Source organism: Emys orbicularis, chromosome 21 (genome assembly GCF_028017835.1).
Source record: "Emys orbicularis isolate rEmyOrb1 chromosome 21, rEmyOrb1.hap1, whole genome shotgun sequence".
NCBI lineage: Eukaryota > Metazoa > Chordata > Testudines > Emydidae > Emys > Emys orbicularis.
In genome coordinates, this window is record NC_088703.1 from 4,905,599 (window position 1) to 4,924,655 (window position 19,057).

At 55.7% G+C, this 19,057-nt stretch overlaps 1 protein-coding gene across 1 annotated transcript; it reads left to right on the forward strand.

The window, feature by feature from the left end:
• The first annotated feature begins 932 nt into the window (after nt 1–932).
• On the forward strand, nt 933–18,412 carry STRN4 (striatin 4). The gene is made up of 16 exons (XM_065420817.1): nt 933–1,007; nt 1,744–1,817; nt 2,119–2,197; nt 4,767–4,967; nt 5,853–6,009; nt 7,440–7,590; nt 9,775–9,888; nt 10,189–10,304; nt 12,669–12,844; nt 13,370–13,417; nt 14,419–14,540; nt 15,029–15,196; nt 16,023–16,163; nt 16,614–16,712; nt 17,498–17,584; nt 18,243–18,412. The coding sequence occupies exons 1-16, from the start codon at nt 979–981 to the stop codon at nt 18,410–18,412; spliced, it is 1,932 nt and encodes a 643-aa protein (XP_065276889.1). The 5' UTR covers nt 933–978.
• The last annotated feature ends 645 nt before the right edge of the window (nt 18,413–19,057 follow it).

Sequence of the window (19,057 nt, forward strand, 5' to 3'; positions counted from 1 at the left end):
ACTGTGGTCGACAGCTCTGCTTGTCTGGTCCAATGGACTCTCAACAATAAGAGTAAAGCTAGTCCATGCGGGAGACCGAGCAGTCTCCAGGGGTGGTCTGAGACTGTAGATCAAACTCCTCCAGGAACTAAGGACTATCGTAACCCTCACCACCTTCCACTCCAACTGCAAGGAACATTTCTTTGACCTGCCTTCTATAAAAACACAGCAACAAGTACCTGTATATTAAAAGAAAACAGAAACCCCTATCAAAACCAGACAGTCCACTGCACGGCGCTTCTCCCTCTGGGGAGAGGAGGAGAGACCAGCACATGACCGATGTGTAGTCACGGTGCGCTGCTGGAAGGCACTCAGATACTACGGTGATAAGCGTGGTTAAAATCTTCTATGGAATAGACCAGAGTGGGAGCTAGTGGTTAGAGCGGCGGCGGGGGAGCTGGGAATGAGGACTCTTGTTTTCAATTTGAGACTCTGCTCCTGCTTTTCTATCTATGGGATTCTGGGCAGGTCACCGCGCCTCTTGGTAAATCTGTAAAATGGAGAATAATGGCTCCGACTCTCCCCAGGGAGCTGTGAGGCATCCTGTGTTACAGGGGGTGATTTGCTTTCAGATCCTCGAATGAAAGTGGCTGAATAAATTAGTGCCTACGCCCTGCACTGATTGGGAACGTTAGCGCCGTACACAAGCGACTGGGCTGGTATAACTGGCACTGTTTTTTGGGTTCTGCTGGAATAAGTAAAAAAATAATCATCCTTTACCCATTTCTAGCACTTCCTGTATGGGGATCTCCAAGCACGTTAGGGCAGGCAGGGGGTGAGGGCAGCATAGGTGTGAGCCAACAACCTGCGCTCCAAGCCCTTATGGGACCTGACTGACCTTGGGCTTGGTTCTTGTTCCTACAGGCCCAAGTGGCATTTCTGCAGGGAGAGAGGAAGGGCCAAGAGAACCTCAAGACAGACCTCGTGCGCAGGATAAAGATGTTGGAGTATGCCTTAAAGCAAGAGAGGTAAGAGATGCGGCCGCTAGAGGAGATAGGAACACCCAGGAGGGCTGTGGCTTTGGGAGTGGGCTGGCCTGCTTGTCACTCCCCATGTTGCGGGGGATCCTTGGAAACTTCCCCTCCCACGCAGACTCCCCCGGCTTCGTTTTCTCCAGCAGCAGAACAGGTGCGGGGCCCTTCACTCTCGGAGGGGGTCCTGTAGTTTGTTAGGTCACCAGGGTTAGACCATGAAAGTCTCAGCCATCAGTTGTGATCCCTTGAAATCTACTGCTACTGCCGTCTCATGAGTCCAGCCGCAAGGGTTCCCATCCTCCTGCCACCCTCCCCCCGCTCATATATACACACGGCAGCACACTGGGGTGTTACTCGCTCTTGGGTAGAGCCTAGGGAATCATGAAGGGGCCAGACTACGGTCAGTGTCGGACTCTGGTCTGGAAGGATGCGTCAGTCTAGTGGTTAGACTAGATGAGAGCAGAGAAGCACGTGTTATGACTCCTGGGTTCAATTCCAAGCTCCAAGGGGAAGGATTGCCAGGTGGTTAGAGCAGGGGTGCATGGAGAGTCAGGACTCCCGAGTCCTGGTCTCCATTCTGAGGAGTGGTTGGAGCAGACTCACTGTATGACCATAGGCACGTTGTGTCACACATCTGTTCCTCAGTTTCCCCCTCTATAATATGGGAATCGTGCGTTGTCTCAGTTGCTTTAGGTTCACCTCAAACTTCACTTTTCCACATTCGTTCAAGGTCAAAATACCACAAGCTGAAGTTTGGAACCGAACCGAACCAAGGGGAGAAGAGAGTGGAACTGTCAGAACCAGGTATTGTACCATGCGAGTGCTCTCATACCCACAGTGTCCTATATGTTCTGCCCAGTCCCCTGCTCATGGATACAGACACGATTTCTGTGATTGCGTATAGCTGGGATGTGGGATACTATGGGCTCGTGACCTCTGGGTTGGATTCTTTCCATGGGGTTAGCCTAGCACTGACAGGTGAGGGCTTGGGTTTGAGGCTGCTCCAGGGCTGTGGGTGGCTTACTGAAAAGCTGGTGCTGAAGCCAGAATGGGATCCCCATGGCGGAGGTGCGTCACTGACACCCTTTCTTTACTGTCCTCTCAGTTTCCAATGGCCCAGCGGAAACAACTTCACTGGAAAGCAACCCACTGGTGTGGAAAGAAGGGCGTCAGCTGCTCCGGCAGTGAGTATGAAGAGCCTCCTGGGAGGGGCCGAGGCTCAGGAGCTGAGCCCCCAGGGGAAAGTGGGCGAATGGGGAGCTGTGTGATGGGACAGGGGAAGGAGGAGTTGGATGAGCCCCTAGGATGATTCTCCAGGCGAGATTTACTTGGATTGTAGCTCTTAAAAGAATTTACCACAGGAGCATGAATCCCAGTGCCCTGGCCTGTTCCATACTGGACAATTCCACTCTGCCTCTCTGAATTTCCTCTGTTTGTTTCAGTTGGGTATGACAGCATTGGTATGTGCTGTTAAACACTTGCTGTGCTGCATCCCAGAGGCAGTTGCATTTCTGGGGGAGGCGGGAGGCGATTTTCCTTTGAATATTGTCAATACCGGTCCATGCCTTTTGGAATATGCCTGCGCTCTGCACCCTTTGCAAAGCCCTGACCGTCGGGGCCCCATGGACTTAATCTCAAGCTATTCCAGGTGAGGTTGGTAAAAGAGGTGTGCCCTGGCCCCCACGCCCCCGCTGTCGAAGCAGCAAATGGGAATATTCTCATCTTTGCCCTAGCTGGTGTTACGTGACATTTCTATTGCTCTAGCCCCTAGGGTCTGTCTACACTGCAGTTCGGAGGTGTGAATGCGGCAGGTGTAGACATACCCGAGCTAGCTCGAGTAACAGCAGCAGTGAAGCCGCCCCAGGATGGGCAGTGGCCACGCGAGTGTGTACCCAGGCGGGCAGGGCTAGCTCATGCAGCCGCCCATGCTATTGTTACTTGAGAGAGCATTGCTCTAGGCATGTCCACGTAGCCTTAGAGGCCAGACCTGGCGAGGTGCCGTTGAATTAGAGCCTGTGCAAACGTACAGAAAATAGCTCATAGGCTAAAGGAGCTGGGTTGTCACAATCAGCTCTTAGAACAGCGTTGGCAGGTGCTGATCCACGAGGAGCAATTCCTATAGAACCAAACTTAAACCCTGCCGATCGCCTCTGTTTTATCCACTAACAGACTAGTTACCCTTCTTCTAAGAACTCTTTGTAACCAAGATCCCATGTGCTATGGGGCACAATGCTCCACAGTTCTGCAGCAGGCATCCTAGGACTAAGCTACCCAGTCTCAATCTCTTCCCCTGCCCCCCCCAGTCTTCATCCCCTTCACTGTCTCAACTCTGGTCAGTACAGAATCCACTGGGGCTAGTAATATTCAGCTTAATTGAGTTTACTCTGGACTTTCTGTGGTGCTGCAGATATTTGCATTGATAACATGCAGCTGCTTTGTAGAATATAACAGGGGGCACCAGGGGAGGCTTAAGGTGCCACGGAGGGGTTGCATCATCTTTCCCTCCCCCTTTTGCACAGGTGTCTTTAAATTTGGGGAGGAGTATGTTGAATACCCTTATACCCCTCCCCAGCAATTAGCCCCATGAAACTCATCCAACTCCAGTGGAGATGCATAACATCATTAGCAATGAAACAGTCGGCATTGACGTTTGACATGTCGTCAGTATGTTCCAGAGTTAACGTTCCACTGAGATGAAAGGGACAGTTCACAGCCCTCTAAGCTATTCTTTCTGGCTATTGATAATCCTTTTCTGGTGCCACTCAGGTTACAGTTTTATTTATTTTGGTCTCTGAAATACACAAGGATGCAAAAATGCCCTGCCCAGACTTTGAGCTCCTTGGTGCTTCTGACAAAGCATAGAACTTAAATACTACATGTCCTCATCAACTCTGAAGGCTTTTGGGTGCTGCCTTTGCAGCTGCCAGGGCATGGGGCACAATTACGCAGCAAGCTGAAAATACCCTGCAGTAAAGCATGGGGGGAGGACCCCTCTTTCTATGACCTCACCTGGACTAAACCATAGCTCTAGAGCAAGCGCCTCAACAGTCGAAGCTTCTTTGGGGCATTGGTGCAGGGTGGATCTGTCCTGACAGTGCAGCAAACGCTCCCTTTGCAGGTGAGGAATTTGTCATTGCTCCATATGTAGCTTGGGTGGTAAGTTCAGGCACTAGTGTCCCAGTCCTCCGGCCATCAGCTCAGTAGCATTATCCCCACGTGTACCGGGTGGGAACCGAGACGCTGAGAGCGCAAGTGACTTGCCCGAGGTCACCCAGCAAGCCTGTGGCCGTGCTAAGGGGATAGAACCCAGTTCTCCTGACTCCCAGCCCTGTGCCTTATCCACAGGCCCACCCTTCCTCTCTGCAGCTACGTTCCCTTTAATGTGGCATCTGCCCTCTGGCTGGGAGAGCCACCCCCCTCTGAGGCTCAAATGCTGCTGGCAGCGTGGAGGGCTGTCACGCTGCACCCTCCTCCAGAGAGGGACTCTGGGGATCTGCCTAGGCCTCCCCCATTTCCCCCTAAGTCTGTGCTGCTTGCTTGGCATCACGGACAAAGTGAGGGAGAGCACAGGACTGCGAGGGGGAAGTTCTCGGGTCTGCTTTGCTGACCTGGAGCAGTCCCTTTCCCATGCCGGCTCTGGAGAGATTGCTGACCCGCAGTGTCTCTAAAGTGCTTGGAGATCCGCAGACGGAGAGTGTTACAATGTCCTGCCCTGCGCCCTCGCTCTCAGCTCGCCTTTCTCCCTCCCCTCAGGTACCTGGAAGAAGTGGGCTACACAGACACCATCCTGGACATGCGCTCCAAGCGAGTGCGCTCCCTGCTGGGCCGCTGCTCCGTGGAGCTGAACGGCACCGTGGAGCCCAGCGACTTGGGGCTGGGCCCCGCTTCGGGCCCCACTGGGCTGAACGGGGGCGAGTCGTTGCTTGTCAAACAGATCGAGGAACAGATTAAAAGGTGAGCGGGCAGCCTTCTGTCCTGTCCATACATCTTGCTTCCCTCCTGTAGGGGGCATCGCTGTTCTATGCCTCCTCTTGAGTTCTATCCGGGGCTGCGTGCTTCTCTTCGCTGGGTGTTGTCTCACAGGCTGTTGCATGGATGGAGTTTGGCTGCTAGGGGCAGGGGTGCTCTGCTAGATGCATGGATGGGGATCTGGCTGGCAGGGGAAGGGGGTTCCAGCCTGGAGTGTCTCATGGAGCAGGGTAGGTCTCTGCTGGATGAGGGGGGTTCTGGCTGGTGGGGGGAACCGGGGCGGGGGGGGGGGGGGTGTCTCTGCTGGATGCATTCAACCCAGAGTCTGGCTGGTAGGGGAGATGGGTGATGCACTGCGTGGAGGGGGATACATCCGCTGCAGGGAGGGGTCTTGGCCCTGATTCTGCTTGGTAGAAAGGGGGCGTGCTGCCTAGATGGTGCTTTGCCTGGAGTCGGCCTGGTATGGGGGAGCTGCCCCCACCGAGGGGTTTTGCTGCTTGGTGTCTCATCCCCAATGGGATGTGCATCTGTTCGCTGCAGAAGTGTTGATATCCAGCTGCAGGGTGCCATGGGAGGGACATCTGGGCCGTGGAGATCTTCTAGCATAGGAACCGGAGCAGGATCCTCAGTGGCTGGTCCTAGCTGCTTCAGAGGAAGGTGTGACAGGAGACACCTATGGCATTACCTGCCCATTGAGGCAGTTAGAACTCAGCTAGTGCCCTGAACCAGGGAGGTTTCTATCCCTTCTCCCCGACTTCCACAATGCAGCTGCTCTCCTTTCCCTCTGCCCAGTGGGCCATGCTGGGTTGGGGGGCCGCAGTGCAGCCTCGCTCTCTAACACTGGCCTGGTATCGACTCTGCCTCTGGCAGGAACGCTGGGAAGGAGACAAAGGACCGGATCAGCAGCTCGGTGATGGAGAAAATCCCCTTCCTCCAGAACTGCGAGGACGAGGACAGTGATGAAGAGGAAGATCTGGAAGGCCTTCCTCTCGAGACCCAGCGGCAGCACAAGAAACAACGAGTAAAGGCAGGTCTTACGAGGAGAGGAGAATGTCCCATTTCAGACATTAACATGTCCTGGGCCACTCTAACAAGCACTCCCAATAGGTTTCTGATGGCAGGGGCTGGGCATCCGAACTCCTGGGTTCTCTGAGAGGAGAGTGTAGTGGATTGGTTAGAACAAGGATTCACTGGGAGTCAGGACTCCTGGGTTCTGTTCCTGGCTTTACCACTGTCTCACTGCGTGGCCATGGGCCAGTCCTGTCCATGTGCCTCTGTTTTCCCCAGCTGTATAACCAGGTTAATACACATTCGCCTTTGTAAAGTGCTTGATAAGCCTCTGCAGAAGAGTGCTATAAATAATGATCGGATGCTCCTGTGTTTGCCTTGGCAGCCAGATAGGAAGTTGTCCCCTACTGTGGGTGGTGGGAGCTGAACGTGAAAGCTTCCAGCAGTGATAATTCTTGGCCTTCCTCTAGCATTTTCATCCAAGGATCTCAAAGTTCTTTAATTAATCCTCACACTCTATCCTGCGGGGTGCACCATCATTTTGCCCATTTTACAGATGGGGGATGTGAGGCACAGAGCAGAGAAGTGACGTGCCCAGTCACATGGTGAGCAATGACAGAGCTAGGGATAGAACCCAGGAGTCCTGATTCCCAGCAGCCTTCCCTGCTCTAACCACTAGACACACTCTCCTCCCAGAGGTGGGGATAGAACCTAGGACTCCTGGTTGCCCCTCTGCTCTAACCATTGCCCCATACACCCTCTTTTTCTTGGTTCCCCTTCCCTTGCTGATGGGGGAGTGGTGGTTTCTTCTGCAGGATTCCCTTGTCCCCTTTCTACCCATCAAGTATCTCTGGCTTCTAATGAGATCCGTGCTGCAGCAGCAGCTGTGTGGCAGAGATTGCAGAGGGGCGGTCTGACCCCCGCTGCCGTAACACAGCAATGCCTGAAATGACTTCACCTTCCCAACTCCAGCCTGCCCCAGGGTGAGGGACCTGCCGCCCCAGCGCTCAGTCTGGGGGCATGGTAATGGGACAGCCAGAGAAGCCCTACGCCGTGTTAATGTCGGTGCACACACGTGTCCTAACACGCATGCCCAGAGTCCTGCGCTGTGCTCGTACATACGAGCGGCTATTGGCCTTGTATAGAACAGCTAACCCTTTAGTGACTGCAGCCCTATATGCACACTGCTCCCCCTAAGCACTCCGCCTGGAGAAAGGCAGCATCCTTCCCATGTGTGCAGATGTGCCTGGCCCTAACTAACCAGTAGTGATGGCTTTCCTTGGCCACGGTCTCTGATCTTCCTCCCCCAGCCCTCCTGTGTTGAACAGAATCTGGATATATCAGTCCTGTGGGCTGGTGTCTCTGCGTTGTGACCACAGGCTGCGGGGAGCAGGCTAAGCTTGGAGCCCTCCCTGCCCTAGGCTAACTCTCTCCAGTCTGTGTTGCCAGCTTGCCACAAAGCCCCTGATGCCTGAGGTGGAGGATGAGGAGGATGATGAAGACTCTGAGGATGCCTTGAACGAGTTTGACTTCTTGGGCTCTGGGGAGAACGGCGAGGGCTCCGGGGACGCCCGGCGCACCGGGGACGGGAACGAGCTCGGTAATGGGAGTGTGTGGATAGGATCCTAGAGCTCCCAGCAGCCATCCCCACATGCCTGGGCCCTCCAGCCTGGTTCTGTGTGTCCATGCGATGGGGCTTCCCCCCTTCTCCTGCCCCCTTCTCCGCATGTCCCTGGGGGAGATCTTTTCCCAGCTCCTTACAGCCCACGTTAACCCTCCGTTGCTGCAACTTACGTCCATGTGTCATCCAAACGAATTCCCCACCCACCTTTGTGGTGACGTCCTTCATGTATATGCAGCCAGCGACTTGTTCCCCCCCCCCCCCCCCCCACAGCTTCCTCGTAGCTTAGCCAGGCTCTGCGCAGAGCACGTGGCTGCTGGGAGCCAGGATGCCTGGGTTCTGTCTCTGGCTATGGGAAAGGACTGGGATATAATGGCTGGCCCAGGGGGGCTGGGACTCGGGTTCTATCCCCATCTCCGGGAGGGGAGTGGGGGTCTAGTGATTAGAGCAGGGGGGCTAGGAGTCAGGGAGAAGAATACCTTTACCCTCAGCCGCCTCCTGGATCATTTCTGTTTGTCAAACTCCCGCCGGTTCGTTCATATCCTCCCGGAACATGGTGCCTAGTACTGCACGTAAATCCCAAGAGCCCCGTAAAGAGGAGCTGCCGCCTCCTTGTACACACTCCCACTCCCCAGGATCTGTTGTGCGCTTTACTGCTGGGTCACACTGCAAACTCCTGTTTAACTTCCCAAACCGGGGAAGGTTTCTAGCAAGGTGAGAGAGCCACTGACTCCCCATCTCTGCTGCAGGGATGTGGGGTTCCCTGCCCCCTTCCTCCCCCAGCTGTGCTCTGAGCTTTCAGAGGGGAAACGCAGACTTCCTGACGAGCACATTACTAGCAGCAGCCGCTGTTCCCATGTCCGGTCGGGATGATCCTACTTTCCCCTCGGGGCCGCCCTCAACCAGCCTTCAGCAGGAAAGCACCGAGCAGCTGCACTTCCTCTGTAGGCTTGGATGGCATGAAACGTTCCCCCTCCTCCGTTCCCACATACACACGTACAGTAATCCATTCCCCCCCCACCCCCACCACTGTTTCCAGCCTGGCTCCTGGCAGCTCCAGTTCCCGGCAGTGAAGCTGGTCCTAGCCCCTGGACCTGAACTCCATATGACGTGAGCGCCCTCTAGAGCTGCTGTAACCTTGTGTTCTCAGGAATTGAACGCTCCATATTTCCTCCCGGCTGCAATGGGCCGTGCAGTGTCCCAGCCTGGAAGGAAAGCTTTCCTTTTAAAGGGGCATCATTAGTTTCACACCATGAGTCGAAGGCAGTTTTGGGCAGCAACGCTGGCTGCCATGAGCATGTCACACCTGTCCTTTGCCCTCTACACTGGCAACCTGTAGAAATTGAATCTAGTTCATGGTCTCGGTCCTTATCTTCAAGGCACTCCATGGCCTGGGCCCAGCCTATCTAAAAGAGGCTCCAGGGTGGGGAGCTTGGTCGATGACGCTGTTCCTCCAGCACCATGGAACTTTGTTACCATCAGGGTAAAGCCTGTTTGCACAGGAGACAGATCGTCCTCGGGGGCCCGTCCCAGACTGCGGAACAAACTTCCTCAGGAGCTAAGGACTATCCGAAATCTGCCCACCCTTTGCTCCCAGTGCCAGGAGAACTGCTCCAACCAGGCTCCTCTAACAGAAACACAGAGCGGCATGGACATTTTAATAAACAAGAACAAAACTTTACCAAAACAACCCGCCCACCCACACAATCCCCACCCCTCGTGGGATAGAACGAACCACAGGGGAGAGGTGGTTATTATGTCAGTTACTGCGTGACTGAAAGGTGCCCTGATGTTACAGGGATGAGGGCGTGGTAAGAACTCCTGTAGAACAGAATAGGTCCCAGGCCTGTTCCTTTGGTTCTTTTCCTCTTCGTAGATTCCCAGGCCAGAAGGGACCATTGTGAGCATCTAGTCTGACCCCCTGCATACTAGGCCATAGGGCTTCACTGAATGAATTCCTCTTCTTGCATTTTTCTCTTTCCCCTGTGGCTGGATGGAAGACTTCCACCAAGAACAGGGGAAGCAGTGAAACTGACAAATGCTGAGGGCATACCCATGCTCAGTATATTTTAGGGGTCTGGTCCCAAAGAAGCTACCTGTCTCTTACCACGCTGCCAGGGCCTGGATTTTAACCTTCCTCCCTCATCTTCCCTTCCTCTGCAGAGAGCCGGAGAGTTAAGCTTCAAGGCATGCTTGCCGATCTCCGGGATGTTGACGGGCTCCCTCCTAAACCATCTATTCCATCTGCCATCTCCAGTCATCCCAGGTCTCACGAAGGTAACAGCTAGTCCCTTTGTTCCCCTCCTGTTTTGGACTGTGGAGTGGGGATTGTGTTATGGAGGGGAGAAGTTGGGGGGTCTGTTACGCTCAGGCTGTCATGTTCCTCTGATCTTCTTTGGACCTCTTCAGCCAATCCCCAGTTACAGAGGCCCTACAGACTACCTCCCACCTAGGGGTGCCCCCAACATACCCTTCTCAAGCTTGGAATACTGCCGCCTTTCCTCCAGTTGTAAACCCGCTTCCACCTGGCGCCTCTCCAGTTAGCCCTGAGCTTTGCCCCTTCTCCCCTTGCAGCAGGGTCGCTTGGCTTCTCCTCGGACGTGTTTATCATGGACACCATCGGCGGAGGGGAAGTAAGTCTGGGGGACCTGGCAGACCTGACCGTCACCAACGACAACGAGCTCAGTTGTGACGTGAGTAGCCGGCGTCATCTCCTCGCCCCAGCTTTCCGAGCTGGCCTGTAGCCCAGGCCCCGTGAGTGTTAGTCAGTGCCGCCTGTGGTGCCAGGCATCTGTGGCACAGCGCCGCTCCGTGCACCCAGTACATCCCATTCCAGTGGGCTCTAATACCCAGCTGTCCTTTGCACTGGGATGAGTCTAATGAGCCCCACAGGCTGGGGATCTTTCTGCCTCCTGGGGTCCCTGGGCAGAGCAGTGTCCAGGATTATCTCCTCCCATTCACCCCCTGGTTGGCGTTAGCAGTCATTTCTCTCCGCAGACCTAGCTGCCGTCACCCCCAGCTTGGACTATGTTGTAATGCCCTCTGCAGGAAGTAACCCGAGGATCTCAGCTGGTGCAGAAGCCAGCTGCCTGCGTGCTGGGGGGAGTTCCATGCAGGGACCCCTGTGCTCTGGGAGCTGTGCTAGCTACTAGCTTATCTGGGTGTGGAACAGATGGACAGACCACATGAGTGGGTCCTGTCTGACACAGATGCCCTCTTGCTCCATGTGCACCAGGCAGACAGTTGGGATCAGGCAGGGTGTGTCTACTAGCAGTCCCCAGATGGGAACTCTAGTGGGAGCTAGGGGCGGGGCCTTCTCAGAGTCGGTCTGGGACATACGGCACGAACTTGGATTCCTATGGGACCACCAGAACACCCTCCTGCATAGCCAGTGAACATACCAGTATGACCAGTCTCTACTGGGTTGCTAGTTTCCCTTTCAAATATGCAGCCATTTTCCAGTGCAGGAAGGAGTACGAGGCCAGTTTGGGTTTCTTTCCTGCCTCTTTTAGCTCTTCTGACAAGAGTTTTGTTCTAATCCACTCGTGCTCTGTCCTGAGCATTCCCAGCGCCAGACCTGAGCGCATGGCTCCCAGGGCCAGACAGGAGGTAGACTCAACCCTGCTGCAGTGCAGGGGGGTGGACTAGAGGACCTCTTGGGATCCCTTCCAGCCCTGCAGCGCCAGGATTCCATAAAAAGCCACGTTGCTGTTGGCATCAGCAAAAGTGTGTAACTGAACCTGTTGGGGTTGAGAGGGAGCGATGGCTCAGCGGTTATGACTCTTGCCTGGGACTTGGGAGACGGATTCAAGTCCCTACTTTGCCTCACGATGCCTCTGACCTTGAGTGAGTCACTGCCTCAGTTTTCCCCATCAGTGAAATTATTATTTATTAGGTGTATTACGTTAGCGCCTAGGAGCCCTCGTCATGGCCCAGGGCCACATTGTGCTAGGTGCTGTGCGAACAGAGGCATAATAATAATACCCCTGCTCTGCCCTGCCTCACAAGGGTGTTGAGAGGATAAATATTGTGAGGTGCTCTGATACCACAGTGATGGAGGCCATATAAGGACCTAATGTAGTTAAGACAGGTGTGGTACTGAGCCAGCAAGCAGGCAAATGCTTGGGATAATCACCCACAAGCAGAACGTAAGAACGGCCATACTGGGTCAGACCAAAGGTGCATCTAGCCCAGTGTCCTGTCTTCTGATAGTGGCCAATGCCAGGTGCCCGGGAGGGAATGAACAGAACAGGTGATCATCATGTGATCCATCCCCTGTCACCGATTCCCAGCTTCTGGCAAACAGAGGCTAGGGACACCATCCCTGCCCATCCTGGCTAATAGCCATTGATGGATCTATCCTCCAGGAACTTATCTAGTTCTTTTTTTGAACACTGTTATAGTCTTGGCCTTCACAACATCCTCTGGCAAGGAGTTCCACGGGTTGACTGTGTGTTGTGTGGAAAAATACTTCCTTTTGTTTGTTTTAAACCTGCTGCCTATTAATTTCATTTGGTGACCCCTAGTTCTTGTGTTATGAGAAGGAGTAAATAACACTTGCTTATTTACTTTCTCCGCACCAGTCATGATTTTATAGACCTCTGTCATATCCCCCCTTAATTGTCTCTTTTCCAAGCTGAAAAGTCCCAGTCTTCTTAATCTCTCCTCATATGGCAGCTGTTCCATTACCTAATCATTTTTGTTGCCCTTTTCTGAATCTTTTCCAGTCCCAATATATCTTTTTTGAGATGGGGCGACCACATCTGCACGCAGTATTCAAGATGTGGGTGTACCGTGGATTTATATAGAGGCAATATGATATTTTCTGTCCTATTATCGATCCCTTTCTTAATGATTCCCAACATTCTGTTCGCTTTTTTGACTGCCGCTGCACACTGAGTGGATGTTTTCAGAGAACTGCAGAGGATGTGCAGAGGTAGTCTGGCTGCTGGCCCCTGTCGGGAGCGCTAATTGGAAATGGACAGAAGTGGCTTGGCCCAGCTCAGAGGAGGAGGAGAGCATAGCTGTGATCACACGGCCTTGTTTTGTGTTTCCAGCTGTCGGATGGCAAGGACGCCTTTAAGAAGACTTGGAATCCCAAGTTCACCCTCCGGAGTCACTACGATGGGATTCGGGCCCTGGTTTTCCACCACACGGAGTCCGCGCTGGTCACCGCCTCTGAGGACGGCACGCTGAAGCTGTGGAACCTCCAGAAGACGGTTGCTGCCAAAAAGTGAGCCCCGCCTGTAGCTTGGGGAGCATGCCAGGCTCAGCTGGGCCAGCAGGAGGCGCTGCATGGGGGAGGGGTGGGGAGGGTTTGCCAGGCAGATGTGTTAACCACACCCTGTAAAAACCAAATCTGGGGAAGGGAAAACACAAATACATCCACGTGTCTAAGGCATCTGCCAGCCAGCAGCCCCTAAAGGTTCCCCCCTGGCATCCCACATCATGCTGCATGTGGGGCTGGTTATTTTGGAATGGGGAGATGGGGAAGGGGAGCATTGCCAGCTGTTAGCCTGATTTGTTCAGTTTGATGTGGGCACAGAAGGGTTAAAATCACAGCAAAATCACCTCCCCTTCTCCCCTGATGCTGAGGGAAGGTCACACATTGAACCCTGGGCCTTTCCACTGGGGGGGTCCTGCGGTGTCCCTGAGCCAGGCCTGCTGGGCGGTAGAGTATAAAGCATCCAGCCCTGCCAGCAGTGAGTAGGACCCGGGTGTCCCCCCCTAACCTCTGCCCTTTCCTCTCCTGCCGCAGGAACGCCGCACTGGACGTGGAGCCGGTCTACGCTTTCCGGGCGCACAGGTAGGTCCTGGGGTATGAGGCTGGTGCCTGGTACTGCTGCCCAAAGGGGCATCTCTCCACCCGTGTATTGATCCCAGGGTCCAGAATCCATGAATGACTCTGGCTGGAGCATCTCCCTAATGTACTCCGTGGGCCCAGAGAGCCAAGCCCATGACCCTAGAGCAGGGATAGGCAACCTATGGCACGCGAACTGATTTTCAGTGGCACTCACACTGCCTGGGTCCTGGCCACCGGTCCGGGGAGCTCTGCATTTTAATTTAATTTTAAATGAAGCTTCTTAAACATTTTAAAAACGTTATTGACTTTACATTCCACAATAGTTTAGTTCTATATTATAGACTTCTAGAAAGAGACCTTCTAAAAACGTTCAAATGTGTGACCGGCACGCGAAACCTTCAATCAGAATGAATGAATGAAGTCTCGGCACACCCCTTCTGAAAGGTTGCCGACCCCTGCCCTAGAGTCTGGATCCTTGGCCCCAGTGCAGCCTTTGGGATCAGACGGTGGAACCCTGGTGATTTAATGAAGGGGTGAGGGTTAAACCCACAGGAGATTGGGGCGAGAGGGTCAGGGCTAATCCTGAACCCCCAGCCTACCCACGAGTGCAGCTCCTGTGTCCTGCAAGTTCATTAAACGACTCCGTCAGTCCACGAGGGACGAGCGGCTCAGTCCAGGCCGGTGCTGTCTGAAGTGCCAACCGAGCAGCGTCATACCAGAGACTTTGCCACTAGAGGGTGTTCTGACTCCACAAACACCTTCCTGAAGCCCAGTGCTCAGAGGGGCTCCACGCAGCGGGGAGCTCCTTTCCCCTAGTGGGTGGCAGTGGTTGCCTCATCCTGTGTGGTTTGCACCCACGCTAGCTCCTTGGGAGAGTCTCTGTGAGTGTGAGGCAGAGAGGGGAAGCCCCATCCTACAGTTTTGGAATTCCCCCTCCCCCATTCTTTCTTTGCCCCATTTCCTTCACCCTCCCCTTCATCTCTGTGGCCATCCCGTTTCTGCAGGGGTCCAGTGCTCTCCGTTGCCATGGGCTGTAACAGTGAATATTGCTACAGTGGCGGAACGGACACCAAGATCCGCTTCTGGAGGATCCCGGATTTGAGCATGGATCCATACGACCGTTACGGTGGGTGCAGGCATCTGTCTGTCCGTCCTCTCCCCTGGCAGTCCCTATGCACTGATCAGACCCCAGAGTATCCAACCTGTCTCCTGACAGCTGGGAGGAGGGCAGAATGAGGCCCAAATGGGAGATTTTTTGTGATTTTCAGGGTGGTTTTGTCTCCTTGGGGTTGCTGGGAGTTTTCCAGGCAGCAGTGCTGGGGAGTGGGCGTGCCGGTGCTCAACAGAGGCCTGTGGTGGAACCTCTTCATGTGCTGACGGGCTGTACCTGATGTATAGAAAACTCAACAGGGTGCAGTGGCTCTCGATTTTACCTGTGGAGACTACAGCTCCCAGCATGCACTGCGGCCTGGCCACTCCAGTGGAGGTGGAGCACTGTATGCTGGGAACTCTCAGCGAGAGGAGGGCCCTGGGGCAAACTAGGGTGAGGCTCCCCAGCTGGGAGCCAGGATCCAGCATGACTCCTCCTTGACCCCGGCTTTGTTTCTGGCCCAGATCCAGGAGTCCTCAGCAACGTCCTGGAAGGCCACATGGATGCGATCTGGGGCCTGGCATTCAGCCCTTCCAAGAACCGCCTGGCTTCGTGTTCAGCAGATGGGACAGTCAGAATATGGGACCCTAGCGAGAACCCATCCTGCCTCAGCACCTACAACACGGAGCGTGGTGAGCGAACCCTACCCCGGGATAGCAGATCCTGGCTGGGAAATGGGGGCCTCTTTGAGAGGATGTTCCCCACCAGATTAAGGCTTTGGGGGGTTACGAACGGGATGGGGAGCTCCCTCTTCTTGGGTCAGTCTTGACCCCAGTGCCCTAGCACAGTGCTAGGGAATGCTGTGCTACAGTAGGTGGAAGGATGGCCCATTGGTTAGGGCACTAGCCTAGGACTTGGAAGACCTAGCTTCAAGTCCTTGCTCTGCCACAGACTGCCTGTGTGATCTTGGGCAAGTCACTTAGTCTCTCTGTGCCTTGGTTTCCCCATCTGGGTAATGGGGATTATAGGCCTGCCCTGCCTCATGGGCATTGGGAGGATAAATCCGTTAAAGATTGTGAGGCGCTCATATACGACAGAGATGTGGGGGGGCACATATGTACCTTAGATAGGTGCCATCTAAAACGAGGGCCCTTCTCTCTTGTGGGCATTGAAGATCCCTTGGTAACTTCCCAAAAAGTCACAATGCTGCCTGATGCCCTGGTCAAATCCCAACTCAGGGAATGCTGTTCCGCCTATGTAACAGACCTCTAGTTTCAATTGGATACAGGGCACTTCTTCACTTCCTGTCGTAAATTATGTGCTGTTGCTGTGTGCACGTGACATGCTCCAACTCAGAGATGGCTGCATTTTTGGAGTGGATGGGTTGAAACCTGTGTGTTAGTGCGGTTGGAATGCTTTGCTCTGTCAGGCGCTGCAGCAGGTGTGGTCTTGGCGCTGAAGCGTTGGTCCCGTAAGGCGGCCTTCATTGTTCTCCCTGTGTCCCCACCCCTCCCGCAGAGTACGGAATCCCTACCTCTGTCGTGTTCGCCAGCACGGACCCTGCCCATGTTGTGGCCGCCTTCCGAACGGGCAACACGGTGCTGTACGACTTGGAGACCTCCCAGCCCATCCTGACGCTGGAATCCAGAGCTGCCACTGGTGAGCCGGGGCGACTCCTGCATTCTAGTCCCAGCTGTGGGAGGGGAGTGGGGTCTAGTGGTTAGAGCACGGGGGGGGGGGGGGGGGAGGTTGGGAGTCAGGACTCCTGGGTTCTTCGCAGCTCTTACTGATTTGCTGTGTGATGGTAGGCAAGTCACTGCCTCTCCCCGATTCCCTTCCTCCCCGCCGTGAAGTGTCCATTTCCCAGGCAGCGGTGAGGACCAGCACTTCAGTTTGTGCTTTGAGAGCCTTGACTGGATGGTGCTTCTCCAGCAGGGGGTGGTAAAGGGATCTGCACAGGAGGGGTCAGGCCAGTTTAGCCGCTCTGGGAAGAGGGAGATGATTGTTTAGTCCTAGGCTGGCAGCTGCTCTGGTGGGGGGGGGGGGGGGGGGGGGGGGAGCATGGATGGTTCGGTGGTAACCTGCTCCCTCTCCCATGTTCTGACCCAGGATTCAGTCAAATCAATCACGTGGTGAGCCACCCGACACAGCCCGTCACCATCACGGCGCACGACGACCGAGGGATCCGCTTCTTGGACAACCGGACAGGTAGGGCACCCATCTGGTGGCAGCTGGGACGGGCCTGCTGCCCCCTCCTCAGCCCCACCCCCCTGGCAGGAAGGCGGCCAGCCCAAGCTCCTGGGGTGGAGAAGGGCCTTGCCGTTTCCCAGAGCTCCACCTCATGGGGCCATTGCCCCACAGCCTTGAGGCTCTTGAGGGAGGGTCTGACATCACTGTGCTTCGGGGTCCTGCCTTGGGTGTCCCCCGTCTGCTGGGGGTGGGAAGAGAGGCAGGTGGCGGTTATGGGGCCCTTTTCCATTGAAATCCGTGCATGCAGGGCCCAGCCCCTGCCGTGCGGCCTGCTGTCTACCCAGGGCACATGTGCGAGCCTCCCCATGCGCCCTTCGCAGGGAGACTCACCCATGATGTGATGAGATCGGTCCCCAGCTAACACATGGCCCGTGTCCCTCCCAAGGACCAGTCTGCCCTCCAGCTCCCCTCGCCTGCCTTGAACAGACTGTGTCTACAGATCTGATGGCTCCCAGCCCTCTCCCGCTCACCCGCTGGGGATGTCAGTGTCTTCCCCTTCCCCAGGAGGGTCCAATCCACTCTCGCCAGCCTGGTGGCCCCTCTGTGCCCTCCCCTAAGTGTGCTGCTCCAAGACACCCCCCCCCCCCCAGTAGAGGGAGCCGCCTTTTCCATGCCCATGTGGGGAATCCAGCGCTGTAAGCTACCCCACCCCGTGGGCTGTGGGGAGAACACCTAGTGGTTGGAGCAGGCCCCAGGCATGAGGGGGAGCTGCCCTATTAAACCTTTCTCCTCTCCTTGCCTAGGGAAAGCCATCCACTCCATGGTCGCTCACTTGGATGCTGTCACCTGCCTCGCCGTGGACCCCAACGGGGTCTTCCTCATGTCTGGAAGTAAGTGTCTCTCTGCCCCACCCTGCTCCCCAGCTGCATGCATCATGCCTGCTTTCCGCTTTGAGAGTCATCTGCGGGGGTGGGGGGGATGGGCAGTGATCCGGGGGGTTCAAATCCAATGGGGACCAAAAATCTTTCCCGCCCGTGTGGCCCCAGCGTGAAATGAGTTTGCTGGATCTCAGCTGCTTCCAAGCGGGGCACCCGCCATCGCCGCTGGCATGAATAGACCTGCCCTCTTGGCTGCGTCAGAGGGGCCGAGGACCGAATGGGTCATGGGGGCTGGGCTCTCCTCTCCCACCCCTAGCGGGAGGTGTCCCTCCAGTGCAGGGAGCAATGCGGGTGCCCTTGGCCTGGCACTGCCCATGCTGGGCGTGTTCAGTGGGAAGTGGATCCAGAATCCAGCACTAAGTACAGTAAACGAGCGACCCAGAGTGTCGGGAGGGGGAGGTCTGGACTTTGCTGGCTGGACTTTGAGGGAAGAGCAGGGAAATGGGAACCAGGACTCCTGGGTTCTATCCCCAGCTCTGGGAGGGAAGTGGGGTCTAGTGGTTAGAGCACAGGGGCTGGGAGCCAGGACTCCTGGGTTCTGTTCCCGACTCCGTGGGCGAGTGTCTTCTCCCCTCGACCCCGGGTGACCCTTCTCCGCTGGCTCTCCCAGGCCACGACTGCTCCCTGCGCCTCTGGAACCTGGACAACAAGACGTGCGTGCAGGAGATCACGGCCCACCGCAAGAAACACGAGGAGGCCATCCATGCTGTGGCCTTCCACCCTAGCAAGGCCCTGATCGCCAGTGCCGGGGCCGACGCCCTGGCCAAGGTCTTTGTATGAGCGGCGGAGGATCCTACAGGTGAGCTGGGGCTACGGGACAGGGCGGCGCCGGAGCAGGAGGCCTGAGGCCCCCCCTGGCCCCGCCCCCTCACCTGCCACCGGCCTGCTCCTCTTGTGTCTCCCAACAGGTAGGTCCCCGGGACTCTCCAGAGGTGCTAACCCCGTCTGGCGATGAGCGTTTCCCCCCCACCTCCCCACAGCTCAGGACCTGCTGCCAAGGGGCGGCTCTTCTCACCCAGTGGAGTGATGCAGACGTGTGTGGCTGGGGAGGGTGGGCAGGGGAGGATGGCAACCCCGTGACCGCCCCTTCCCATGCCCTCAGGGCCCAGCAGCCAGATTCTGGAATGTTTTCTGCTTGTTTCAAGGTCGCCTGGTTTTATTTCCCAGCCAGCGAGCGGAAAGTGTTCAGGGCCAGGCACGGCTAATGGCAGGGAGGGGCAGGGCCCAGCTGTTCCATGACGTTGGGCACTTGTCCCCTTCCCAGCACCAGGGCAGCCCTCGCTGCCCCTAACTCCCCTGGGCAAGGCTCTGCCAGGCCAAAAAGTAACCCCCGGACCTTTAGGGTTCATAAACCCTCCAGAACTGACTCCTGGCCTCTTCCTTTCTTCCCTGAGCTGTCCCCTGCCGGCCCCTTGCAGAGCCTCC

Excerpts from the sequence above, each read along its gene's own strand:
- STRN4 (XM_065420817.1), top strand. The coding sequence starts at position 979 with ATGTTGGAGTATGCCTTAAAGCAAGAGAG. Across the intron at positions 9,889-10,188 it reads TCATCCCAGGTCTCACGAAG|GGTCGCTTGGCTTCTCCTCG; the intron begins GTAACAGCTAGT and ends CCCTTGCAGCAG. Across the intron at positions 12,845-13,369 it reads AAGACGGTTGCTGCCAAAAA|GAACGCCGCACTGGACGTGG; the intron begins GTGAGCCCCGCC and ends CTCCTGCCGCAG.